We start from the raw sequence: 23177 nt of genomic DNA on the forward strand, positions 1-23177 counted from the left end.
TGTCTCTTTAAAGACTTGTCAAAGACTCTTTGACAGCTTATTTCAAAGGACTATAAACTGACATGTTCAAGTGAGAAGATGGATCCATTTTTGCTTACAAACATGATGCTTTGGATTGAAACTTTGCTTTCAGAATTGTCAAGCAACAATAGAAAATGATTTTCTAAAGTCGCATTATTTGTTTTTGAAAATATTTAATTAACAAGTAGAAATTTTTTGCTGTCATCCAACCACTCCTATGTGCAAGATCAATATATCCAGGGGTCCATTTTGAAACATTCTTTCAAGGGCTTTAATGCAAGGAAAGACATACACTGGGGAAGCTGTGTGTGCACTTGTGCCTACAAAACACAGTAAGGTGACATTCTTGCCTGTTTTGACTGACACAGTTTGTTGAACATGTTTTGCTCCTTTCTTAGCAACAATACATGGGGCTTTAACAGTAGAAATCCCAAATCAGTGAGAAAAATAAAGTGAACTCAAGTTCTTGAAAAACTGTATGCCAATTGCAGCATTAAATTCAGCCACTTTTGCTTGACTGTTGTTTCTTAGCTTTCTGTGTTGAAAGCTCAGAGATCTGCTGCATAAAGCTTTTAAACCATTCCAAGGCAGCCATCTCATCTTTATCCCAATTTTTGGGGACTATAATGGACAGTATCAGTACCCAATTTTAAACCAACTTTCAGACAGTTATAGGAGTCAGAGTGTGGTTTATTAAACCTCTTAGACTGCTACATCTTGTGCATTGGCTGTTTCAACCCCTTCAGTTTTGATTCCACAAAAATATTTACAGCATTAAACACTTGTCTTTTTTAGGCCAAACTCTTCAGAAGCTTTGCCAAAGGTTAACCTTTTTTGCCAACATAAACTCCAAAGATTTGAATTACCAAAAACATCAAAGTCAGCATATTTTTTATCTACTGGACTGATCTTAGGTCTATTCATATGTAGAAACGGTCATTTTCTTAGATTTTTCTTGTGCTTGTTCCAAAATTATGAGACATGCTCAGAAGAAGAGTTCTTTTAAAAACGAAAATGCCCTTTCCATCCTTATTTCCATTAAGGGCAGGTAATATTATAGAATCAAAAGTAACTCTTTGATTCTGATAAACCAGCAGTTTATTTGGCATAAACAAGCCAATCCATTCTTCAGATTTTGAAACTCTATTCTAGAATCCTATTCCTTGACCACTCGATTTTTGAATGTCCATTCATCAAGCAAGAAGTAGTCAATAATAGGAAGATCCTCAGCAAGGCAAACCTCTAGCCTGACATGAATGTTTTGCTGCTCTCATGCCTACCACTTAACACTGAAAGACAATTATACAGAAGTATCACCAATTTCCAACAGCACAATAATAGTTGCAAGTAGATTAGATGGATAAAAGCAAGACTATTTCTGACCCATTATCATCTGCAGATGAAAAATCGCTGTGAAGCCACAAGGAGACCAAAGTGGAATCTGGAACGCTTGGTATTTCCAGAAAACAAAGTTGAAATTCTTGTAGATGCACTAAATTTTGTCAGAGTTGTCTCCCAGAACAATGAAATAAATATGCTAAACTAATTTATTAAATCTTAGAGTGTTTTTTGATATTAAAATTCAAGTATTATCATTCTGTTCTGTCCCAAAGAAACTCTTGATAGAAACATATAGCCCTAATTATATATTTGTTTGTTGATCTTTCCATTGGTTGATCTGTTGCAATGCTGGCTATGCTGTGTAGATTTGTGGGTAAATATTTTGCGTTTCATATTTTTGATGTATGGATAAAGTGAACATACCACTAGATGTCTTTTTTATGCTCTCTGCAAGTATAATAAATGCTTTTCTTGCAAATCAGCATTAAGCCCTTTTTTGAACTCTTGAAAATAATAATTTCATTCTATATTTTTTGGATATAAAAATGGGTTATAACATTTTTTTGAACTTACTATTTCATTATACAATCCGTTTTGTTAAAGTTATGTTATCTACATGCATTGATTTCTGCTTTTTCTGTCAGTCTTTTTGTTAGACAAAAAAAAATGCTTTTTCTTATTAAAAATCAAACATTATCAATCCACTCTGTCCCAAAGATAACTATTTCCTTCAAAGGACAGGCATTGCTTATCCTTTGCCCATCCTATCCATCGCCTCTTTACCTGTTTGGTGTCACATGCAATTAGCTTGCTTTGTTGATAATTCACTTTTTTTTTTTAATTTAGTGCCAAATACTACCAATCACTGAATAAATGCGCAACTATCTCCTGGTACCTTTTAGAGCTGGTTTGACTCAGACTGAGCTTACAGAGTCATGCCACTTACCCCTGTTCAAACCATCAACACCAGAACTCAAGCCTCTGTCCTTAAAAACAGAGGGTCTCAAGTTTAGCATTCTAACCACTCCCTTGACTATGACTTCCAGCATGTAAAACCTGTGCAGTTGGCAAATAAGATGTGTTGTACACATGAAGATACAGGGAATAGATGTGTTAGGTTGGTTGAAGCAAATGGTTGGTTGGTTGGCAAATGAGTTGTACACATGAAGATGCAGGGCATAGATGTGACAGGTTGGTTGAAGCAAGTGGTTGGTTGGTTTGCAAATGAGATGTGTTGTACACATGAAGATACTGGGAATAGATATGTTAGGTTGGTTGAAGCAAATGGTTGGTTGGTTGGCAAATGAGTTGTACACATGAAGATGCATGGCATAGATGTGATAGGTTGGTTGAAGCAAGTGGTTGGTTGGTTTGGCAAATGAGATGTGTTGTACACATGAAGATACAGGGAATAGATGTGTTCGGTTGGTTGAGGAAAATGGTTGGTTGGTTGGCAAATGAGATGTGTTTTATACATGAAGATACAGGGAATAGATATGTTAGGTTGGTTGGTTGGCAAATGAGATGTGTTGTACACATGAAGATACTGGGAATAGATGTGTTAGTTTGGTTGAGGAAAATGGTTAGTTGGTTGGCAAATGAGATGTGTTGTACACATGAAGATACAGGGAATAGATGTGTTAGGTTGGTTGAGGAAAATGGTTGGTTGGTTGGCAAATGAGATGTGTTTTATACATGAAGATACAGGGAATAGATATGTTAGGTTGGTTGGTTGGCAAATGAGATATGTTGTACACATGAAGATACAGGGAATAGATGTGTTAGGTTGGTTGAAGCAAATGGTTGGTTGGTTGGCAAATGAGATGTGTTCTACACATGAAGATACAGGGAATAGATGTGTTAGGTTGGTTGAAGCAAATGGTTGGTTGGTTGGCAAATGAGATGTGTTCTACACATGAAGATACAGGGAATAGATGTGTTAGGTTGGTTGAAGCAAATGGTTGGTTGGTTTGCAAATGAGATGTGTTCTACAAATGAAGATACAGGGAATAGATGTGTTAGGTTCGTTGAAGCTTAAAGACTTTACAGTTTAAATGACAAAACTTTCCTGAAAATTCGTATCCTAAATACAAGGAAGCACGAAGCCCCCCTTTCAACTCTCCCACTCTTTTCACACTTCAAAGGATAATAATTTGGATTCTCGAACGTGCACTGTTTATCACTGCACTTCGAGAATTGCAGTAGGCTATTGCAATACGAGAATCGCATTAGACTATATTTGTCATATTGTTATAAGTTTTGTGATAAATGTCCCATTGAGAAAAGGCAGGGTATAAAAATCTTTGATTGTTCTGATATTGTAAGATGGCTTGGGGACTCTAATCTGTCATAAGATCCTTCCTATGTCCCTGTACCCTGAAAAGGAACCATGCTTGGATGGTCTCATAATGGTTTTGGGGTTGCTCTTTGTTTTTTTCTTCTGTTAATTCTGCATAATTCAGAATGAAGATATATATGTATTATAGAGTTTATGGTGAGATAGATACTGCTGACAATTCATTTTAATACGTTGGAAAATCCTGAAGCTGAACCCCTTCCCCCTCCAAATCACTACTTAATAATGATTTTTTTTTAATGGTGAATAAAACGTTGAAGATTAAAAGAAAATAACACATTTGATGCTAGAATTAATATCCATTTGTAGCCATTATGGATATTATCTCAACTTCTTATTGCGAAATATTTTTAGATACACCAAAAACAGATGAAAATTCTCCTACAGAGGTAATTGATTCCAAGAAACCAAGTGACATATTAGGAACAATCACAGAAGTGGCCAAGAATGGTGACCCTAAATATGCTTGGTCACATTTGAAGCCAATCCTTAAAGAAAGAATAGAAGGTGTTTTAACTACACTACAGGAGACAACTCCAGAAGTCCCTGCTGTTAGAAATGTAGAACCATTTGTGTTTGAAGAGCTGAAAAGCAAGATTCTTTCTAATTTGGATTCTTTTAACAGGTAAGTGAACATTAACAAGTTCAAGGTCAAACACCCTCAAAGGTTAAACAAGGTCTTACAAGGTTAAACAACCAAAAAATAGTAACTGTTTTATATCTACTTTTAAACAGTAAATTTTTTACTGTTTTATAAAGTAGAATTGAGAAAAAGAGTAAAACTTTAGCGTAAAGAGTGGGGCGTTGAGGAGAGAACAGCCCCTCTCACACTTGGAGTGATTTTTGTTGGTTTTAAGTTTTAATGTTGCTCCTTACTTTTAGTTAAAAAAAACTTGTTTTATTTTATTTAATCAAACAGTTTGTGCTAACAAACTGTAGTAAGGAGCGACCCGGCTCAATAGTAACCAAAACTCTAAAAAATGGAATTTTGATACCAATAGTTACATCAGAAGAATCGCATTTTAATGCTAATTTTAAATATACAAGTTTCATCAAGATCAGTTATACCCGTCAAAAGTTGCGAGCCTGAGAAAATTTGTCTCAGTTTAGAAAATAGGGGGAAACACCCCTACAAGTCATACAATCTTAACGAAAATCACGCCATCAGATTCAGCGTATCAGAGAACCTTATTGTAGAGGTTTCAAGCTCCTATCTACAAAAATGTGGAATTTCGCATTTTTTGCCAGAAGACAGATTACAGATGCGTATTTATTTGTTTTCTTGTTTTTTTGTTTGTTTTTTTTTTCCCCAGGGGTGATCGTATCGACTGAGTGGTCCTAGAATCTTGCGAGAGGGCTCATTCTAATGGAAATTAAAAGTTTTAGTGCCCTTTTTAAGTGACCCAAAAAATTGGAGGGCACCTAGGCCCCCTCCCACGCTCATTTTTTCCCTAAAGTCACCAGATCAAAATTCTGAGACAGCTATTTTATTCATCATAGTCGAAAAACCTAATAACTATGTCTTTAGGGACGACTTACTCCCCTGCATTCCCTGTGGGAGGGGCTGCAAGTTGAAAACTTTGACCTGTGTTTACATATAGTAATGGTTACTGGGAAGTGTACAGACCTTTTCAGGGGGATTTTTTTGGTTTAGGGGGGAGAGTTGAGGGGGGTGGGGTTACGTGGGAGGATATTTCCATTGAGAGACTTCTCATGGTAAAAGAGAATTTCAATGAAGGGAGCGCAGAATTTTCTAGCTTTATAAGAAAAAATAAATATGAAAAGTTTTTTCTACTGAAAGTAAGGAGCAGCATTAAAACGAACAAAAATTATTACGCACATGAGGGGTTTACCTCCTCGTTATACCTCACTCTTTCCGCTAAAGTATTTTTAGTAATTTCAACTATTTATTCTATGGCCTTTGTGATCCAGAGGTCATTCTTAAGGATTTGGGACACAATCTAAACTTTTGAGTGAGGTATCGACGAGGGTTGAATCCCCTCATATACGCAATAAAAACATACGAATATAGAAGTTCATTACGTAAGTTAATTCGTAAGTTACGTATATTTTTACCAATAAAAACGTTTGTAAAAAATTAAAAGTTCTAGTTGCTTTTTCAAGTAATCAAAAACTTGGAGGGCAACTAGGTCTCCTCCTTCGCTTCTTTTTTCTCAAAAATCTTCCGATTAATTGCAATTAATTAATATGCAAATTTTGTTTTAATTATTTATGTGTGGAGAGCCAAGATCAAAACATGCATTAATTCAAAAACGTCCAGAAATTAAATAAAAAAAAACAAGTTTTTTTCAGCTGAAAGTAAGGAGCGACATTAAAACTTAAAACGAACAGAAATTACTTCGTATATGAAAGGGGCTGCTTCCTCCTCAACGCCCCGCTCTTTACGCTAAAGTTTTTTACTGTTTTGAAATACAGAGTTAAGAGAAAGAGTCGAACTTTAGCGTAAAGAGCGAGGCATTGAGGAGGAAGCAGCCCCTTTCATATACGAAGTAATTTCTGTTCGTTTTAAGTTTTAATGTCGCTCCTTACATTCAGCTAAAAAAAACTTGTTTTTTTTTATTTAATTCCTAATAAGAGCAAATAAAAATGGTATATAGAAGTTATGACATGTAGCCTACAAATAATGTTTGAATAAAATGGAATATAAATAGAAAATGATTAAAGTTGACCACAAATGCAAAGTTTCTTTTGAAGTGTTCTTTGGGGAGGGATTGGGTAATATTGTATTTAAAAAACAATCATTGCAAACTATAAGATCCAATTTTGCACCACTGAGTCCAAATTGCACCACTGGTGCAATTTTGCACCACTGAGTCCATTTTTGCACCACTGAGATCCAATTTTGCACCACTGATCAGGTTAACACAGTGCAATATTATTGCTTTCAGAGGTAGAAAGTATGTGCACCTGCAGAGGTAAGAAGCAGTTATTCCTATCAAGAACTATTTTTTTGTCATAAAATATAGAGACATGTAAACTGGAAATGGGTCTGGTGTGGTGAAAGCACAGCTTAGATACCAATATACAGTTATGAAAACTCGATTTATTTTTGGGACACAGTGCGTGGTAGCGATGCTAGCGGCTGGAGACAGGAAACTGCTATTTTTGTCTAATTGATAACAGGAAACTGGTATTGGTATCTAAGCTGTGTATGCAACAAAACAAAATTGCGTTCCCGCCTATGGTGTTATAGTATGATCTGCACGTCGGAGCGTGGGCTTGGAGGAGGTGCCAAGTTGAGAGCTCTCTATCAAAACCTTCTCATGGGCAAGATAGGAGTTTTCATAACTGTATTGGTATCTAAGCTGTGGGTGAAAGAGAAAACAAATCAAGTAGTCAAACAGCTGGTACTAACAAACTGTAAGTACGGAGCTACTCGGCCCAATGATATTCAAAATTCTAAAAAAAGGGATTTTTGATTACAATCAATGTATCAAAAGAATTGGCTTTTTTATGCTGATTCCAAATATGTAAAATTCATTAAGTTCAGTGTTGCCCATTAAAAGCTATTAGCCTGAGAAAATTTGCCTGTTTTTCGAAAAAGGAGGTAACATCCCTAAAAAGTCAGGTGATCATGAAGAAAATCATACTACCAGGTTCATTATATCAGAGAACCCCCAGTGTAGAGGTTTCAATTTCCTATCTACAAAAACGTGAAATTTTCAATTTTTTGCTAGAAGAAAGATTATGTATACATGTTTATTTGTTGTTTTTTTTTCAGGGATGATCACATCAAAATACTTTTCCTTGAAGATTGAGAGAGGGCTCAGCCAAACTAAAAGTTTTAAAATTAAAGTAGTTAGAAAAAACTACTAAAGTTAGAAGGGCAACTAGCCCTCCCCCTCCCAAACTACACTCCTTATTTCTTCAAAGACATTCAATCAAAAGTTTGGGATAGCCATTTGGCTCAGCATAGTTTAAAGGTATAATAAATATGCCTCCGGGGATAACACTACCCCCCAAAACCTCTGTAGAAAAGGCGTAAGTTATGCAGTTTGCCCATTGTTTACATATAGTTTTTGTTATTGCGAAATCTATGGAAATAAATCGGGTGGAATTTTCTGCAGGAGGAGGAAGGATTTTACAGGGAGAATTTTCCTTTGGGAGGGATGTACGCTCGAATATATTTTGTTTGAGGCACACTTTTAAACAATTGATTAAAAAGCAACTCACAAGCTATATAAAAACATATTTAAAATGAAAATCGTGAAATTTTGATATTGTAGAAAAGCGTTGTTCCATAAAAGTTCTGATGCTTGGAGGGATTGTAGACAAGTGTTGGTCCATAAAAGTTCTGATGCTCAGAGGGGTTGGGATTAGCCAATGGTCCTAGAAGATCGGGAGAGATCTCATTCAAACGGAAATCAAAAGTTCTAATGCCCTTTTTAAGTGACTAAAAAGATTGGAGGACACCAAGTCCCCCTCCCACGCCCATTTCCCCCCAAAGACATCCAATCAAAATTTGCTCCTTTCCTCAACCCTCTCTCTTAAAGTGAAAGTTTGACTTTTGTCCTGGTTCCTTAGGAGAAACTACCTAAACACAAGGACTTTAGCGAGGGTTAAGGAAGGGATGGCTCCCCACATTTACGGAATGATGTCTATACAGAATGTTGCTCCTTACTTTCAGTTGAAGAAAAGCCTTCTTTTTTTATTTAATTGTAAACAGAATCTCTTCAATTGTAACTATACAAAACAATTAGTAGTTGGGAATGTTCTTCAGCGTTGTTGGTCAGCCCTGGGTTTGACATCCTCTGCATAAGTAGTTGCAGTAAAGTTAAACGTTTGTGTAGTGATAATTTTTTTTATTTATTAATTAATAGATTTTAATCAAACGTAAATGTAAATGCGAAAACAAGATATTTGAAAAACGAATAAACATATATATCAATGAACAACCAATGAGTTAAGAAGGGTCGTGTTATAAAACAGACAATTAGGCTCAGATTCCTATTTATAGAGAGATCATGAGGTGACTGATTATATTTTGTATCAATTTATGGGGGAGGGGGCGAGCACCAGAAATATTGATAAAAGATGATTTACACGACCAAATATCTTTTGTCTAGAAGAATCACTGTAGTTATTAATCCCCCTTTTAAGACAATAATTAATGGAGGTAATAAGTTAGTTATGATTCATATAATTCTGTTATATAAAAGAGCCCTAGTGTGCCCTCTTCTAAAACCCAAGAATAGGGATACAGTATTAGAGTTTGCTTAATGTTCCCAAACCCGGGCTTGAACTATTTTATTGATATTGTTTTCTTATTTTAGTGCCCCATTCACGATTCAGCGTGTGTGTGAATTGCTTTTACATCCGGAGAAACACTATAAGCGTATAGACAAGTTTATGAGAGGCCTTGAGAAAAATTTGCTTGTTGTTGGTACTGTTGAACCAGGAATAAGGTAATTTATGTAATATGTAATATTACATTTTAATATTTTTACATTTTAATATTAAATTTATGTAATATTTAAGGTAATTTATGTATGCAAACATAAAGGTTTGATAGTATCCCCCTCGTTTGTTACTTTTATTAGAATTTCGAAAGCACCTGCTCAGTATGTTTATTTGTTTTATTTTTTTCTAAAATTGTATATCACTAATGTAAATGTGAAGATTGCTATCTTGCAGTATCGTCTTATTCCACTTTCTGTCGACATTGTATTTTTTAGATAACTTCGAAGACCACACTGCCTTTCCATGACGAAAGTCATGGACCTCACCTCACCTAAGAGCTATGGCCTCTGTCCACGTAATATGTCAGATAAATCTAATGAACCGGAACCGAAAAGGTCAAAGAGATTTGCCTCCGCTGTTGCATTGAAAAAAATAAGAGCAATAAACTATATGTACATTAGTTTAGTAGGTATACATTTTGTTTGTTTTTATTGATGTCTTTTAGTTTTACTGCTGATTATGAACACTGTATATGTGTTCGAAATACCCAGCTAAAAATTGTATATCTGTTCACTGTCAATTAAAAGGTTTCATCTCTATTTTGAACTGTTATAGTTTCGTCAGTGTATTTTTTCTTGTGTTTTGCTACTCCACCATTCTAAGGGGGGTTGTAAATAAATTAATTAAGTAGTAGAAAAGAAAATTAGTTGCTGATTAAGATTGATTTTTTCTTGTTAATTTTTTTTTGATCATTTTCTGATTATTTTCTTTTTATTGAAATCGGTAAAGTGGACAACAGGAAATCATTTCTTTTTTAATATAACAGAAGTAGGCTGGTGAAAATATATTCTTAGAATGGCAACTTTACAGTAAGAACTTCGTACTGAAAACTTTATAGTAAGAAGGTAGGCATGGGGAATCAAGTTGGTGGACTATGATGAAAACGTTAAGAGCCATGGCTAATTGGAGGAAAAGCCAAGACAGAAAGTCTGAGTGAGAGGTAAAGCTGACATATGCCATACGGTTAACTTGTAAAAGACTGGCTAGAGGTAACTGCTAGAGGCTAGAGGTAAAGCTGGCATATGCCGGTTAGAATTGGCACCACACAGGGATTTTCAGTCAGTATTTTTAGAGGTATAAGTCGGGCCTCCAACACTGACCCTAACCTTTTCCTTACTTTTTCTATTCAAAAAGTTGCGCAAGGATTTTCAGTGTATATTATTGTTGGCTTGGAGTGAGTCTGTGGTCCATCCAACAACTAAACATTAAAAATAAACCTAAGTTGCATCAAGATTAAGCATCAATTCAATGTATACATACTCTGGATAATAAAAATATATTCGTAAAGATAACTAGAGAAGTAAAACATGAAAAAAAAAGAGAAAAGGAAAAACACGAAAAGGGTATTATGAATTAGGTGGTTTTATCGACTTCAACCAAAAGTTAACGATAGTTCTCTAGTGTTTTTAACTTTTTTAAAATAGATAATTGATTATTTTTATTTAACAAACATAAAAAAACAAGACGAACAATAGGAAATCATTTTCGTAAGACAGTGGAAATCTAATTTGAATGAATATTTCTGCCCTATGTCCAAGGGCCGTCCTAAGCAAAACATAAATATGTAGAAGAAGAAAAACTTGCAACAGCATACGACCAATAAAACTAAAATGAATTTTTTTTTTAAACAGATGTGAATTGATTTTCTATTAATCTCCCTTTGCTCATCGTCATCACTAGTAATACAAGGTTCAGTTATTGATTCAAGCGACCGAAGACTAAGTGTAAGTGCCCAATTTGAAAAGTCAATGTCTTTGAAACTTTCGTCTCATTACGCTTCAAAGTGGATCAGAGAATTCCGTAATAGTAATTATAAAAACTTTGAGTTTTGTGCGAAACGTATTTTTAATTAACAGAACAACTATATTTATAAAGTATTAGGATATATTTTTGAAATAGGTTGAAACTACAAATATAATTATGATTGTATTATATATAGTTAAGCAAATTTTACCAATTAAGCAACTATTGAGTTTCTAAATGACTCAGTCGGCAAAATTGACAATTTAAAAATTATTGGAAATAATTAATATATTAGAAGCTATTTGATATCATAAATAAGCAGGATGAATTTTGTTAAATTGGGTATTTATACAAGGATACGGGGCTCTGGGCTCGTAATCAGGGTTTTTCCTTTTTTCTAATAATTTCTTTTAAATCCCCAATAGTTCGCCTATTTTTGTGATTTCTCAAAATGCTGCCCCTCCCTTTAAACGTAGTCCCTCCGAAATTTATTGTAATATGTTCACTCACCGCAATAGCTTTCACTAAATAATTAAAAAAAAGTATTACAAAAAGAAGTGCAAAAAACTACAAAACAGCAATTACATAATCGAAAGCAGTAAGTGCTACTTCAAGGTCAACACAATAAGATACAAGGTGGCCTTGAATAGGCTCCTGTGCACTTATTTAAATAGGGTCTTTGCCATGTTAAACCTTTCCTGCCTGAGATTTTGTTGAATTCTGTTCCTTTTGCCACCTCTACTTAGATTGAACTTATTTCCCTGACAGTCTGCCTTACTTAAGTGCTATTAATTGAATGAAAACCATGGTTATCCTTGATATTTCAATTTCTATAACCTCCATTCTTGTCACAACCAAAGAGCTTAGATTTGAGGTATTCATTTATAATGCTAGCCAAGTAAAATTTAATCGAATTTTCTTTTAATTACAAGAAAAACAAAAATCTACATAGACACTCAAATTAGCACAAAATATGGTGATTTTCCCTTGACAGTCATGAACAGTATGAAAATTAGCCTCATTGCTTTACCTATACCTAGTCACCTGAAACTCGGGTTAAATAACCCAGATGAGCAGTGGGCATAATCTTGGAAGATAGGAACAAAAAAAAACTCTTTTTAGCCATCTGCACGTTCCTTTTCTTAGTGGATAAAATGTGGAGAGTTAGTGGGGATATAAATGCGACCCTGGGGAAGGCATATGTTCAAGAAAGGTTTATTGGCAGGCACTTTTCCCAAGTAAGATTAGGGTGGGATTGAAAATACTGACATGGAGTTTTTTCATGATGAGGAGGTATGGTGGGTTAGATATGAGAAATCATCAAGTAAGAATATAAAAGCAATTAAAATGGGTCAAAGCAGAACAAGTCGACATAAAGTGTAATGTTCCATAGTGTGCTTCTTTTTCTTATTGTTAGGTGAATTCTATATTTTTGTTGCATTTGTTATGACAACGATTCATCCGTTTTCCTAGTACAGTGTGACACAAAAATAATAGAAGCTGTTTCTGAATGAAATGGCGAAAATGCGTATAATCATGATTCTCTTTTTCTGATTACTTGGCCTCTTTTTTACTTTCTTTTTTTTTAGGGAAAACGTCTATAATCTTACGAATAAAAGTTCAAGTGGGGATAAGTCCTTTTATTAGACAGTGTTTCGCAAAATCTGGATATGTCTACCACATACACCAGTGGTGGTCATCAGAAGAAAAACTAAAGCATTTTTTTTTGGGGGGGGGAGATTGGACAGCTTAGCTGTCTTATAAAAGTTGTTTAAAGATATATTTAGTAAACTAATGTTTGTTAGGCATCATATAAATGTGACAAGCCGAGCTACTTTCTGTTGAATGATATGGAAAAACCTTCAAAGCAACCAGAGTCACGAGCAGATACTATTTTCCCATTTTCTTTGGACAAGAACGTCCAGGCTCCAGAAATCTCCTTTGATTTGGGACTGCTCAAGGAAAAAGTCCAGCAAGAACTTGAAAAGAAGTTTCCTCATGATTTGGATCGGTTCATTTTTTGATCTTATCCCTTCTTCTAAATTGGACAATATTAATAACAAAGTTATTACTTCATTCAATTCCAAAAATATCAATTCATCAGAATTTTTAGACACATCCTGTTCAAATACTCACCCCCCCCCCCCTCCCTATATGGTTTTTGTTTCCCGGCACTAGTGTAAGTTTCCACTCTTATAAGTTACTTATAGTCTTTGGGATAAACAATACTTATTAAAACTGATGGCTAGACGGGTTGCCCTAATTTTTTAGCAACCCCTGACCTCCTGAAATTTGGATAGCTTAATCAGCTAGAGCTACTTTCATATGAAGTAGAATATGATATGGATACTACTTACGGGTCACAAATAATTCCCAGTTCATTCACTAGATCTGTCTGAGAGAGTTCATTAACAGGGTTTATTCAAAGTCTTGAGTTGTAGATTTTCTTCTTTGATATTGCCTAAATGTAAGTTGAATTCCTAATAAAGGTGGTGCAAACTTCTTTCAATTTAGTTTGGTTTTAAAAAAAATGCCTAATTTAAAGTATTACGTGGAAAATAAGTTAATAGTGTGTTAGTTGTTCCCATATCCTCTTACACCTAATTACAGATCCTCAGCTGTCTACACTTCCAAGATTTATGATTTCTAAGTTATGCTTTCCTAAAATATGACAGAATTCAACATTTTTTTTTTTGTAAAACCATACAATGACTGAATCTTTTATTTTAAATAAAAATATGAGAGCTACTTCAAAGTCTAATAGATGGTTAGTCTTTTTTTTATATATTTTTTAACATTATTATTTGAAGTCTCTCTAGTTCTTGGCTTATGTGTAATTGAATCAAGTAAAATCGCTTGCATATTTCTAGTTACAAGACGGCAGACGAGGAAAAACGTTACGAGCTTATGAATGGCATTAATGATGACAAAATATCTCCAACTCCGTTTGCTTTTCAAGAAGGAAACGTTCATTCCGCTGAGGAGTCTCTGACAGGAGATGTTGTCACTCATTTTCCAGTGGAAAAAGATACAAATGGATCTCTTTCTTCATCTGATACCAGTTCTGACGGTACGTCTTTCTTTATGATTTACCTAAGCATTTACTCCGATTCTTCTTCTCTTAGTCAAGTAATCTGATCGGTTGTAGGAGATGCCCTGAAGAGTCTTTGAATGGAGAAGTTACCACTCATTCTCGGGTAAATGAAGAAACAAATGTATCTCTTTCTTCTTCTGATACCGGTTCTGACGGTATGTCTTTCTTTATGATTTATCTAAGAATTTACTCCGATTTTTCTTCTCTTAGTCAAGTAATCTGATCGATAGTGGGATATACCCTGAAGAATCGCTGAATGGAGAAGTTGTCACTCATTTTCCAGTGGAAAAAGAAACAAATGGATCTCTTTCTTCTTCTGATACCAGTTCTGACGGTATGTCTTTCTTTATGATTTGTCTAAGAATTTACTCCGATTCTTCTTCTCTTAGTCAAGTAATCTGATCGGTAGTAGGAGATGCCCTGAAGAGTCTTTGAATGGAGAAGTTACCACTCATTCTCGGGTAAATGAAGAAACAAATGGATCTCTTTCTTCTTCTGATACCAGTTCTGACTGTATGTCTTTCTTTATGATTTATCTAAGAATTTACTCCGATTTTTCTTCTCTTAGTCAAGTAATCTGATCGGTAGTAGGAGATTCCCTGAAGAGTCTTTGAATGGAGAAGTTACCACTCATTCTCGGGTAAATGAAGATACAAATGGATACCTTTCTTCTTCCGATACCAGTTTCGACGGTATGTCTTTGCATATGACCTATCTAAGACTTCACTCCAATTCTGTTTCTTTTAGTCAAGTACTCGGATCAGCAGTGGGATATACCCTGAAAGTCTCTGAATGGAGATGTTGAAATTCATTCTCAGGTGGATGAAGATACAAATGGATATATTTCCTCCACCAATATCAGTCCCAGGGGTATGTCTTTATTTTGGTTCTTGTATCGACTTTATTGGAAACTGTATCAATGTACTAATCTATAGTAGTATCGTAGCATAGATATACTGGTTGATTAGGCGATACTAATCGATACTACTGCACAAATTTTCGTCATTTCTTAGTTAAGTACTCTAGTTGGAATAAGGAGTCATGCTGAAAAATATTTAACTAGAGATCAAAGAGTATTAAGAACTTAAACGAGTAAAAACGAGTACTAATTCGACAAAAAAAACATAACGCTATCTAGTGTTAGGTGTCTTTGGTCATTTTTTCAAGTGTTGTAATCGTTTTTTCTGTCCGAAACAGAGATCAGACGCTTATCAAGATGCTTATTTTACCAATTTCATCATTTAAATTATCTGGTCTTATTAAGTAATGCCAAGGGCTAGATGACAATAAGTCTTCTGTTAACACTAGTGCCAGTTTCTTCTCTTAAGTTACCCATCCTCTTTGCTGGGAATGAAGAGACTCCATTGTAAAGTCTGACTGGAGATGTGGCAGTGCCGCAGATGCTGTCAGTCATTTTCCAGTGGAGAAAGAAACAAACGGATATCTATCTTCTACTGATACATGTTCTGAGGGCATGGCCTAGTCACTATTGCTGAAAGAATTTACCTAGACTCTGCTACACCAATTTCTCTCTTTTCTTGTTCAAGCACTTTGATTGATCTGGCGTGACAAAGTCTGCCAACGTCTGTAGTTCTGGTATCGATGTTAGTCTAACCTTTGTTAGCTGCATTACAATAATCATGTAACAATAATAAAAATCTTAATATAACAAAAATTTAGTAAATTTTATATTTGCATTGGACTTTGAACGGTGCTTCCAGCTTAACTGTATACCTCCCCCTCCCGCTCCATGGACTGGATATAGCACTGTCACCACAGTTACCTGGAAAGTCGCACATAGAAAGCACAAAACAACAAATAGAAAGCAAAAAACACAAATGATGGTTTTATACAAACAAATGTATAAACATAAGAGACGCACAAATGTAATTAAAGCTTGGTTTTTTTACTTACATTTTGAAGAGAGAGTTATCGAATAATTTGTGTTTTAATAAATCTCTGCAACCTACAACTATTGAGGGGAGCTTGATCCCAGGCCCCTACGCCTCTAAATGAGCATTTGGGCCTACAAGTGAATTTTGGTTGTTGTTCTTGGCTACCAGGTCAATTATTGCTGGCTTTTATGTTAACTTAATGTAGCCTCGGAGAAACTTTAAATTTAAAATCTTGTTCCATTGTGATTAAAAAAAAGATCAAAGGTAACGTAATCCAAACAAACGTAAAAGAAATGTAGACAGTGCTTCTTCTGAGAAGTATAAATAAAGGTAAAGGAAAAAAGTAATGAGAAAAGTAAAAAAAAGAAAAAGTAAAGAAATAAGGCAAAAAACCTAAAAAAAATACGGTTGTTAAACCTTCCGATAGATTTTATTTAGCGATTGCAGTGCTCTACTTCTACATTTTTGTGTTCATAGCAACATGTCTGATAAAAACATTTCTGTTTCAAAAATAATATTTTTGTATTCATGGCTATTACTTGTGCTGTAAACTCTTCTTTTCTTGTTTGTGACAAATAAATACGCTTTGACAAGAACGAGAAGAACAATTGGGAATTTCTCAAGACAGTGGGAAACAAATTAGAATGAATATTTCGGTCCTATGTCCAAGGGCCGTCCTCAGCAATACAAAAATATATAGGAAGAAACAACTTACAACAGGATAAGCTAAATAAAACTAAAATGAAAAAAATTTCAAAACAGTCCCAGCATCCTTACCTCTGCGAAGTTCAAGCAGGACTTCGTCGCTATTGACAAGAACAACGAGAAATCTAAGGCCTTAGTTGGTCTATATTCCACTTGAGCAAGAATGTTGGCTGTTTCAGCTTTGGTATGGCTGTTAGTCTCGGTTGGGGAATAGATAATTATCTACTGGATATCTCGTTATCCAATCTAAAGCACAAGAATTATTAAAGGCTATAAAGGTCTACTTTGTGTAAGTCTGATAAACTCTGCTTTATGAAGCTATTTTGCGAGTATATATATATATATATATACTGGCTGTTGGGGTGGCGCTTCGCGCCACCCCAACACCTAGTTGGTGGGGCGCTTCGCGCCCCCCCAAGCCCCCCCGCGCGCGTAAGTCGTTACGCGCCATATTAGTTATGCGCCATTGTAGTTGTGTCCCTGTGTCCCACCTGTGAATATAGATAGATTTATATATGTGTTTCAAACTACGCAAAAATTGCGAATAAACAACATTCTTGGCTTTCCCATTGTCTGTGCATATGCAAAGCCGTATGTACTAATAATGACGTCATATACAAACGCTCTTTTTACAAACAAACAAACATGCATCCACATAACTCGTTTTTATATAGATAGATACAATACAAATTAACTGCGTAAAACTTGCGAATAAACAACATTCTTCGCTGTCCAATTGTCGCTGCATATAAATACATTGTCTGGTTTACCGACCCTCGAACATGCAACGTACAATTGTCCATGGGAAAAACAATCAGGATTAAGATCTATACCACATTTTTCTAATGATTGACCTTGAGCTTTGTTAATGGTGATTGCAAATACTAATCGAATTGGGAATTGCAATCTTTTAAATTGAAAAAGCAGATCCGTTGGAATCATGGGAATGCGAGGAATAAGAACAGCCTCACCCTCATAAGGCCCTGTCAAGATTGTGGCCTCTATTAGGTTTTCCATTGTTTTTTTTTACGGCAAGTCGCGTGCCATTGCAAAGCTTTGGTGGGTTGATATTTCTTAAAAGTATTATTGGTACGCCTATTTTTAGTTGTAGCACGTGTGGTGGAAACCCTGAAGGATCTATGGAATTTAAAAATTCAGATGGATAATTAACCGCTTCATTTGGTTCCAAAACTGTGTCGACTTTTTGGAATGATATTAAGTATTATTTTTCAGGCCAACTTGAGAAGTTATAAAATTAAATTAAAAAATACTGTTCGTGTCAGAATTAAAAATTGTTGAGAAGTTTCTCCAACATACAAATTGCAACCCATATTATGGATTCTTATAGAAGAAAACTGAAAAGATATACAATACTTATACAATACTTTTTCTTCCATGAAAAAGACTATGTCAATAAAAAACTAACAGGAATTAATTTAAAAAACTTTTTCCACGAGACATGTTTTTTAAAGAAAAGTAAAGAGTACCATTCAGCCAAGAATGAGCAAAAATAAAGTCAAGTAATCTTCCAAGCGTAAAACTATCAATAAATCAATTAAACTCAAAACGAAAACGAGCAAAAATTAACATGAGTAGGACTAATAACCCCTATGCCTTCTCAAGACCAGGACAAAATTGGCGCTCTACTGAAAACAAAATACAATTGAATTGTTTTCACCTTTCTTACTTTCATAAGTTTAAAATTATCAAAACCTTAACGAAGAGATGTCAGTATATGTCAATCCAACTGACAATCTACGGTCATTTGTTTGTTTGTTTTACTTATGCGTAAAATTATCGGAGATTTTCATGCATAAAAAAGTTGATATTAAACTGCTTAAAGAGCAAAAAATAGGGCGATTGCAAATATATTTGTATATATTTTGACAAGGAATTACAACAATTTAAAAGCCTTAAAAAAGAAAACCTAAAGTTTGATGCGTAGTAGAAATCTTTGTTAGAAATCGGACTTGCTTCAATAATCAAATATCTTTCAAAAGAGAGTAGTATGAAAAGACATCAAATTGCGTAAAAAGTAAAAAATTGGTAATTGCAAAAATATTTGTATATATTTTAACAAGGGATTACAATATTTCAAAAACCTTTAAAAAGAAAACTAAAAGTTTGAAGCTTAGTAGAAAATCAGGGTTAGAAAAACATCATTACTGAATTTCTTTTCTTATAAGTATAAGCAATGTCTTTTTAATACATGAAAGAAAGTACAAAAATCCTTTAAGTTCTATTCAGAATCGCTAAAAGTTATTATGTAAACTGCAAAAGTATTTGCGGCGCCTGAGCAATAAGTTTAATCTTTTAATTCAAACTAGAAAAATACCTGAAAATTTTAAAATTACTTTGTTTTTTGTTAGACAAAATCCATTCGCTACGTGATCAAGCTTACAGGTTTGAACGCAACCAGTTCTATAATGTCAGTAGGAAGTGCCAAAAAACGAAAATTTGCAATTATTACAAATGGCGATTCTCTATTTTGACAAGGGATTATAACAATTCGGAAACCTTAAAAAAGAAAACCAAAGCCTTAAACCTTAGTACATTTCGTTGTTAGATATAGGACTAGCTTCAATAATAAAATATTTTTGAAAAGCCTGCAATATCAAATGACATAAAATTAAGTAAAGACCAAATATTTGCTCATATTTTAACAAGGGATCACAAAAATTCAAAACTTTAAAAAAGAAGACCAAAAGTTTGGAGCTTAGCGAACCCACCGTGCTCCCGCGTACTATATATATGTATATACATATAGTTAATCATCTTCATTTATTATTTATATATGTGCCTAATATATAAACCTATTCGCACTAGCCGAGTGGTTGGCGTGCTGGACTAGCAATCCAGTATCCCTAAGGGGAGGGGTTCGAGTCCTGCTGTCGCTGATTGCTCGGATTGGGACGGGGGTCAATGATGAGATTCTGTAAGCTCAGTCAGAATCAATCCAGCTCCGAATCGGTACATGGAGTAATTTGGAGAGGGGATTAATGTAAGAGTTGGATGATTTACCCCCCAACCGAGAATAGTACTCCCGACCAAGGGCAGGGAATCGGTACCCGCGCGATACTTTTTTTTTTGTTCAATCATAGCATAAAAGAATTAGAGGTGTGAGAGAACATTATAATATATTATGTCAATAATTTAGTTTGCTGTAGGTTTTTCCTTAGGTGTTTTACGTAATGCTTACGAAATGTCAATTAGTTTGTATTAGTTCATCCTTTTAGTCTTTATTATAAGAAATTACAAATATTTTAAAGACAAATATGCACAATTTAAAGCATGACAAAAAGAAGAAGCACTTTTTATTAAAGAAAGATGTATTCGTTAAACTCTATATATACATACAGATGAACTATTGAAACCAATGCAACTGGTGATTATATTGAGGAAAATGGGCTCGAAGTACCATATAAATTGGTACTAGACTGGGATATTGTCAAAGACTAGATTTAGAAAGCGGTTGACACCAAGCGATCCACATGCGTCTTTTCTTTCCAATGCGCCTTGTAAAACTAATAGAGGTTTCATATTTATATAATTTTTAGCCAATGTGTATTGCAGAAAACCCTCTTAGCCGAACTTGCATATTCGGCCAGTGTGAAATTTAAATAATCTCAGACTTCTTAACATAATTTTTCCGATATTTGGAGTGTATTAACGGACGCTTTGAGCCTGTAAAAACGAAGTGTAAAGTCCAAATTTATCTTATAGATTCTGCTGCTGAACTTTCTCCCGATGAAAAAGAAGAAGCAGAACCTCACGTTCGTGAAGATTTAGAAAGTGAACCAGACACAGTAATCCAGCAATTAAAGCCTTTAAAATCTATTGAAGAGGGTTTGGAAATACACCCAGAAGAAACCTTGTCCATCGTAACTGAAGTGCACCAGCCTACTGGAGAGCCTGTTCTTTTTGAAAAGGATTTGCCAGCCCCTGGCACAGAAACGCTGTTGCAACCATTACCATCAGATATCGTCGAATCTCCTGTTAATGTACTAGCTGATGAAATCCCTCCTACGATAGAAGCCATCACCACCTCTGTTATAACAGAAGTTAAAGAAGAAGTTTTAATTAAAGTAACTGAAAAGTCTGCAATAAAGGAGGAATTAGTTATGACTGTTGATACTGTGTCATCAGTTAACGAGGTGGTGTCGTCAGTAAGTGAGACGGTGTCGTCAGTAACTGAAATGGTGTCATTGGTAACTGAGACGGTGTCGTCGGAAAATGAAACGGGGTTGTCTGTAGCGGAGACGGATGTGGTTAAAGTTAGTGAGAATATGGTCGAAGAAAGAGGGGTAAAGCGTAGTCTTGAAGAAGGAGAGGAAGGAATAATCAAAGAGAAATTGCCAAGATTAGTAAGCCCGGAAAAGGCAGTTCAGGTTTGTTTTCTTAATTTTAGCTCCTAAATTTGCGTTAATGTCATAGTGGCTCCCAATTAATTTGCAGCAGGATATATAGCCGTCCTGGCCGAGTTGGTTGGTGCGCTGGATTCAGGATCCTTCGTCTGAGAGGACGCGGGTTCGAATCCCAGTGTACCCAATTCTTCAGTTTGGGACGGGGGTCAGTGGCGTGACTCTGTAAACTTAGCCAGAGTCGATCCAGCTTTAAATGGGTACCTGGAGAAATCTGGGGAAGGTAAACAAGAAGGGTGTGCGAAAGCACAGGATGGCTGGCCCCCCACCCCCCATTGCGCTTCCTGGCTGAAGGGCCAAGAAACGGAGATCAGCACCGCCGGTAGGGACTGTAAAGTCTAATGCCGTATCCTTTACCTTTTTACCTTTATTTCCTACCCACTTACAAAAGGGATAAGTGAAGAACAAGGAGAAAAACAAAGAACTACAAATAACACAAATACAAGAAAAAGAAATAACAATTTAGAAAAAGATACGGATAAGATGATTGTTAGGACCAAGACGTATTGGCGCTTCATCAATTAATTTTGAACTTGATTTTCCAATGAGAGAACAATGTCCGTTGCCTGATATTTACTACTTAACCTTTTGAGAGTTAGGAGATATCCCAACTCTCGTGAAAAAAATAAAAAGCAGTTGGAATCAAGCTCGGGCAGGTATTTAATTTCATTTGAATCCTTGAAAAAAACTTTATTCCTGGTTGCTAGATTTGAAAAGACAGATTCCCTCGTGAAGCATCATGTAAGATATCTATCATGAAAAGAGAAATCACCAATGCAACAGCACAAACACATAAAAAAAATAAAAATAAAAAATAAAAAAAAGAGAGAGAAGGAGAAAAGAAAGACTGTTTTCCTAAATTAGTGATTAATATAGACCAGTACTTGAATGAGGCCTTAACCCTACTCATCCATACAATCACATAGGTCAAACAGCATAGCCATACACAATCAACCATAAAGAATAATCCATGGACAGGCAGTCATGTCGTCAATAAGTATAAGTCGTCATTTACCAAACAATAGAAACAATAAAGACAAATAATTCAGAGGCAACAACCCAACACAAGGGCTCATCAGGAGAATACACTTGCCTATAGGGTTTCGGCACTTTAAATTCTCTACCCAGTCAAGTGTTGTGCCTACCACAGAATATCCATGGCATCCCCGTGTCAGGTATCACCCCCAAAATACATGCCTATGAAAAAAAACAGAAAATGTAGAACAACCAAGTAACACCAAAACAAGCTTATGATGTTTATATATTCCTCTTTTTAGCAACAATAGGTAAACTAAATATGATAAATTTTACCAAATCACAAATATTAACACTTTGCAAAAAACCTGAATGAACTAACAATTATAGAATTCATCTTTACCATGTGGCTATTTAAAAAAAAAAATCGCTCTATTAGAAACACAATTCAAAATAAATGGCGCTGCATCATCTATTCGCGAACCTCCGAAATTAGCCGAAAATTTCTTTAAGTATTTCCAGATAATTCTTTTGGTATTTATTTAAAAGTTCGTTATAATGAAAACTAAATTTTTTAAATTGCCAAGTTAATTTATTTGCAGAAAAACCTCTTAATATCAATTTTTGGACTAAGATTTTACATCTATTTTTAAAATCAATATAATTACTACAAATCCTTGCATAACGAAGTAACTGTGAGAAAAACGCCGAATATGTGATATTTGAGTGTATATTACTTTCAGGGAATGGGAAACTAATCACTTCAAAATCAAAATCATCCGTTTTATTATACATTTTAAAACTTAATTTATTATTATCAGAAATATTAATATTTAAATCTAAGAAATGATCTTCATGACCAGCGCCATGACTAGGTTCAAAACTAAGCTCTGATGGATATATATTTTTAGAAATATCAATAAAATCCTTACAATTTAAGACCAAAATATCATCTAAATATCTTTTATTATTTGACAAAACATGTTTTAAATTATTTGGATTATTTTTATCCATCATATATTTATATTCTAGTTGACTTAAAAACAAGTCAGCTATAAATGGGCTGGCATTCCCCCCCCCCCATGGGAATTCCCACGATTAAAAATAAGTTGTCTGTCTGTCTGTCGAGTGACGTCGTGTTTGTC

General features: G+C 34.9%; 1 protein-coding gene across 1 annotated transcript in view; it reads left to right on the forward strand.

The window, feature by feature from the left end:
- LOC136037667 (serine/threonine-protein phosphatase 4 regulatory subunit 2-like) overlaps positions 1–23177 on the forward strand; it is a 40078-nt gene that overhangs the window by 2961 nt on the left and 13940 nt on the right. Inside the window, exons 2-5 of the mRNA XM_065720395.1 lie at positions 4073–4343; positions 9013–9144; positions 13813–14012; positions 20360–21024. Of these exons, the coding sequence (XP_065576467.1) occupies positions 4073–4343; positions 9013–9144; positions 13813–14012; positions 20360–21024 (1268 nt within the window). The remainder of the gene's footprint in view (positions 1–4072; positions 4344–9012; positions 9145–13812; positions 14013–20359; positions 21025–23177) is intronic.

Source organism: Artemia franciscana, chromosome 17 (assembly GCF_032884065.1).
Source record: "Artemia franciscana chromosome 17, ASM3288406v1, whole genome shotgun sequence".
In the NCBI taxonomy this organism is placed as follows: domain Eukaryota; kingdom Metazoa; phylum Arthropoda; class Branchiopoda; order Anostraca; family Artemiidae; genus Artemia; species Artemia franciscana.